Source organism: Bidens hawaiensis, unplaced genomic scaffold (assembly GCF_021521415.1).
Source record: "Bidens hawaiensis isolate Kalapana, Puna unplaced genomic scaffold, B.hawaiensis_p1.1 tig00002236_1, whole genome shotgun sequence".
NCBI classification, from domain to species: domain Eukaryota; kingdom Viridiplantae; phylum Streptophyta; class Magnoliopsida; order Asterales; family Asteraceae; genus Bidens; species Bidens hawaiensis.
Genome location: NW_027491119.1, coordinates 1583702 through 1589208, shown reverse-complemented (window position 1 = coordinate 1589208; position 5507 = coordinate 1583702). Strand labels below are relative to the sequence as shown.

The 5507-nt window shown below is 36.2% G+C and overlaps 1 protein-coding gene across 1 annotated transcript; it reads right to left on the bottom strand.

The window, feature by feature from the left end:
• Nucleotides 1-413: 413 nt before the first annotated feature.
• On the bottom strand, nt 414-2327 carry LOC143612092 (uncharacterized). The gene is made up of 3 exons (XM_077086160.1): nt 2199-2327; nt 1062-1313; nt 414-884 (listed from the first exon to the last, which is right to left on the bottom strand). Exons 1-3 carry the CDS (start codon nt 2325-2327, stop codon nt 519-521), a joined length of 747 nt encoding a protein of 248 aa, XP_076942275.1. The 3' UTR covers nt 414-518.
• Between the last annotated feature and the right edge of the window lie 3180 nt (nt 2328-5507).

Sequence of the window (5507 nt, the reverse complement as noted above, 5' to 3'; positions counted from 1 at the left end):
AGGCAAAATCGTTTTCGTCAATATAGAGGCAAAATACTCGATATAGAGGCAAAAATATACTCCCCTCTAGCGTTTTCGTCAATATAGAGGCAAAATATACTCCCCTCTAGCGTTTTCGTCAATATAAAGGCAAAATACTTGTGCCAAATAAACCGATACATGTACCGGCTTAGCCTAAATCGGTAATTAAAATCGGTAATTAAGGCATTCATAAGGAGGGAAAAAAAACCCAAACAAAAATCTCTTCCTAGGTTGAGATGAAGCTTAACAATGGATTATATTAATATTAATTGAAAAAATTATACAAACCTAGCCAATAAACAGTTAAAATTGTTATTTTTGTTATATTACATTACATTAACAAAGTGTAAATTAATCATGAAATATTAGCGTCTGTAAACTGTAACATATATAGCCACAACAGGCAAAACCAAAAGGCCAAAACATGCCAACATCAACCTTATGCAAGATCTTAAAACATTAAAAAAAAAATACAAACACATCAACAATTACATAAACTAGTAATCCTTCTTCTCATGATCAAGATTCCCAACCTTCCGCCTCAAATTCTTCACATCCGCATCTATCGCCTTCTTCGGTCGTCCGGTCCGATCATCCGCCCACCCACCAACATCATCATCGTCATCGGATGATGTCCCAACGACACTCTCCTTAATCTTATGTGTCGTGTTTTTGGCCGCGTCCCATGCACCCGCCACCGTCTGCTTTGTCCTGTCCACCACAGTCCCAGCCGCGTCCATAGTCTTGTCCTTAGCCGCCTTCGCCATCTCAGCCGCCTTACTCCTCCCTTCTTCTGCTTTATCTGCGGCCATGTTGGCCGACTCTTTAGTGCTCTCTTTCATTTCCCAAGTCTTATCTTTCACCTTATCTTTCATCTCACCCGCTCTATCGGCCATATCGTCCGCTTTATCTTTCGCACTTTCTTTCATCTCCCAAGTCTTATCTTTCACCTTATCTTTCATCTCACCCACTCTATCGGCCATGTCGTCCGCCGCCGTATCTTTCGCCTTTTCTTTCATCTCCCAACTCTTATCTTTCGCCTTTTCTTTCATGTCACCCGCTCTATCGGCCGCTCTTCCAACCATGTCATCCGCTTTGTCTTGCAACTCGCTGGCTCGGTCGGCCGCTCTCCCCGTGGCATCATTCGCTTTGTTTTTCCACTGGTCTTTCATTTCTGAAGCGCCTTCTTTCATTCTGTCTTTACCTTCTTCCATTTTGCTACTCGCATGCTCCGACCGGTACATTTCGTCGCCGTTGTACGTGCTGTTGGTTTCTTCACTTACATGTTTTCCCTAAAAATATAACCCGGTGTAACCCTAACGTTAGATGCAAGGGGAAGCTTGTATTGTGGCACGGGTTAGCTCCGGCCACCCCCGTTTTTTCTCACCAGTGTTAATTTTATGAGTTTTCGTTCGAAATTTAAATTTTTAAATGTAGTGTAAATTTACCTATTTTCCTCTAAAAATTTTAAGGCCGGCAAACCCAATTTTTTTAGAAACTTTTTATACGTATTGAGTTAGATCACCCTGGCATTTTCGTCTAAGCTTCCAACTGGTTAGAAGTTACTATAATGGATTAATTAATTAGAATAGGGTCATGATACATCTACACCCCTCTATCCGATTTCACACTTCACAAGCTCGTCCATAAAACACTCGTACATCCGTTTAACCAGAATAATCAAACTTCAAAAATTACTGATAAGAACAATCGTTTGAATAATATCCGAACGGCTATTTAAACCATACAGAAGGGGTTCTAACTTTGAAAATTATTTGTTGAGACCAGTTAGGTTCTATGCTAATCGCTCAACTCCCATAAAAAAAAAATATATTTTTGTTCTTGAAAAAACTTTTTTCAGCTCTAACCGTCATTTTTGAGTCAAAAGTTATTCGGCCAGGTCAACCGGTGTGTCCAGTTCGTTGTCCAATCCGGTTATGAAAACACTAAACAGTCAAAACTTTGAAAAAAAATATTGTTCGGCCGGTTGAACCGGTGAACCAGTTAACCGTCCAGTTCACTATCCGATCCGATTATAAAAACATCACAGTCAAAACTTTGAAAAAAAAATTGTCAAAACAGTCGCCCGACCTCTACTCGAACATAGGTATGAGACGATGCGTGTATAGATGGCCCCTTAACTAAAATATTATTGTTTGTTAATTACTTGATTGTACCTGAGAGTGTTTGGAAGCAGACGTGAAGCAAACCCTAGAAGCCTTTTGAGGGAAAGACAAGGAGCTAAAACGAGGAACGCTTTTCGAGATGTTGACGGTTGCAGCTCTTGTGAAATGGATTGCCGCCATTGTTAACAGATGTTAGCTTCAATTCAATTCAGTTTATTCTAAAGTTGTATATATATTGTTCTTATGTTTTGCTTTTTGATGTTTTTGGTTATAAGGTGACAGAGAGAAAGGTGGCAGCTTGAGTGTGTGTACACGTGTCTAGGAGTGTGACACGTGTAAAGAAACATCCATTTCTTCTTTCTAAACCATGCATATCACCGATATATTATATGTCTCGAGATGGAGAAATAAAACTATAAAAGGCAATTTTTAAAAAGCGGTTTTTTACTGATATCGGGTTTGGCTTAAAAATTGTACAACCGGTTGAACCAGATTATACCGGAAGGTTCAATCGGATTATGTAATTTACCTTATAATTTGATATAATTGCAACTTCAACTCAAAAACTTACGATTCCATAATAAAATATAATCTAAAAGTTAATCCATAATTAAAAAATAATACAACACTACTCGTTTTCTAAAAGATAATCCAAAAGTATACTCGTTTAATTGCTATGTTAAAAGTAATTTTAAAAAAATATAGGCCACAAAATATCAAAAATCTTTTGGCTTTAGACTGATGTTTTAGAAAAAACCGTCGGTTTGATGTTCTAACAAACCGCTCAAAAATATCGGACTCTAATACCGAAAACACTGATAAAGGGTAGCATTAAAATCTTGGTTAAATTAAATGTTGGGCTCAAGGTTTCTAGTTGGGCCCAATCAGAATCGTTCTTAAAGTCTAGGCCCAATCAGAAAATTGACTTGGGAAACGATATTCTCCACCACCACCCACAATTCTCCACCTACCACCATCGTCTACCACACGTCCACTATTACTATCTTCGTCCGCCACCGCCGCCACCACCACTACCACAATTCATACACCACCACAAACTATTTAGCAGTCTACAGACATTTAAAAGACAAACAGTTTTCTTTTTACAGACTATAAAGGTTTGATCCGCATCCTCTTCTACAAATATCTACAGACACGCTCCACAGAGTACAAACATTTTAACTCTGAAAAACAAGCAACACCTCAATAAAAAAGAATTTCTTTCCTTTTTGTTATGTGTCTAATGAGCAGCAGCCCAAGTCGAATCCTAGTTGCAAGAGTGTTGTCAAGCCCATGCTGGAAGAAAGAGTTAAGCCCAAGTAGAAGTGAAGATGAAAGCCCAATGCCGATTAGTTGAAACAAAGCTGCAACGTTATTTTTATTTCTTTTGAATTCGTCTTTTCTGTTTTGCTTAGTTGCTTAAATAAAGGAGATCATGGGGATGCCCATATTTCCAGTAACGTTAATTTTCCCAATTGTTAGGAAGTCTTTGAATTGTTCTTGGTAGTTTTTCCCTTAAAAAGGAAAACCTTGCTTTTGATTAAGATATTCAGAAAATTGTTCCTTCTCATTTTTCTTCTGTACTTCTTCCCTATTTTCTATTCAAATCGTTCGGTCCACATTACTTTTCTTCCTCCAATCATAAAACCATGCCGCCACCATCTATCCTTTTTCTTCTTCCAATCACATAACCACACCACCACCTCAATATTATTCTTTCCTTTATTCATCATTATATTATACTATAATATAAATAACAACTTTGGTACCGCAAATGGTCTGTTGGTCACTTGGCGGCACCGTATTAATCGATGAATATTGGTTTTTTAATTTAGTTACTATAATAAACACAATGAAAATCGACAAAACATTAATTTTTTTGTTTTATTTCCGGTACCATAACAAACCTGAAAGAAAGTGACCGAGTTCGCGCATACTCGCGGCCTTATTTAAAGCACATGACCGACAACGCTCAGGTTTTACCAAAGCACGCAATAGAGAAGAACTGTGGTATACTTCGGTATACTCGGCAGAGACGGATCCAAAAATTTTTGCTACGGGGACGCAAAATAGTTCAGGTTAAAAATGGGTCGGCCCATACACAACACCAGCGTCATCCCCTTTCTACCTAATCCGTTGTTTACTAACACCAAGCACCATATTTGTTTTCTTTCTAATGGTGAAACCACCATGGTCACATTATAATTTTTACATATGCAGGTGCATATTAAAAAAATAACTCGGTTAGTACACTACAACCAATTGATCAATTTAAGTTGGTAGCGGTAGGATAGACATTTTTAATGTTTGATATTGTTTTGAGGTTTTATTGTACGAACTTATGTTATAAAAATAAATCTTCTTGTGAAATTAAAATGTAATAAATGGAAAGTGAAGTATTTAAAATATATACACACTACAGAGATTACAATGTTGCTTGAATCTGTTGGTTTTTGTTTTATTTATTTTAGAAAAAGTTAACGTATAAATTAAATTAAAGTGTTAATTGTGATAATTAAGTAGAGTAATTATATATACAAGTATACTAATTATGTAACTGCATTATAGAGTAATTATATTAATTAAGTAACGTAATTATGTAATTATCGAATCTATATTTGTTTTAGTGCTATTGGAGTTAAAAGTGTTGGTTAGGTGATGGGTGATGAATGAATCTTGTTTGGATGTATTTGGCCTGTATAAAGTCATGCTCTCATATATCGAATAAAACAACATGCACTTTTATCTTTCTTTACTTTTTGCCAAGTACACTTTCTTCTTAATTATTATAATTAATTAACACATATTTAGTATTAAGAGCTAATATCACTATTATTAATTTTCCATATTTAGTATCACTATCATTACTAATATATTAATGATTTATTCATTACTAATATCACTATTATTATTGATCTCATGTATATGGTTTTTGAGCCGAGGGTTTCTCTGGAAGCAACCTTTCTATCCTTTGGGATGGAGGTACGGTTTGCCTACATCTCACCCTCCCCAGACCCTGCTAACAGTTTTGCTATTGGTAGGATTTATACTGGGCATGGGTGTTGTAAATGGGCATGAACCAACACTATCCTGCTATTAAGAATTTAACTTGAATAGTAGTTGAGATGGATACTTATGTAGATACTAAATTTATGTAATTTGATTTGGTGTCATAAAACTGACACACGAAAAGAAATATAAATAACGAAATACTAATTAACAAGAACCAATGATGATCTAATTACAATGCTCTCGCTAAACAATAACGAACGATTAATCCTAACAACTGTAGAACAAGAGAAGACTACATAGACGAATGATTGTAATAGGGCCACTTTGTATCTTCGGTTTATATCTTAT

Bases quoted from the DNA above. Each gene is read 5' to 3' on its own strand.
- LOC143612092 (XM_077086160.1), bottom strand. From the start codon at position 2,327: ATGGCGGCAATCCATTTCACAAGAGCTGCAACCGTCAACATCTCGAAA. The intron at 1,314-2,198 runs GTACAATCAAGT...TTATATTTTTAG, and splicing joins CTGCTTCCAAACACTCTCAG to GGAAAACATGTAAGTGAAGA. The intron at 885-1,061 runs GCGAAAGATAAG...ATGAAAGATAAG, and splicing joins CGGGTGACATGAAAGAAAAG to GTGAAAGATAAGACTTGGGA.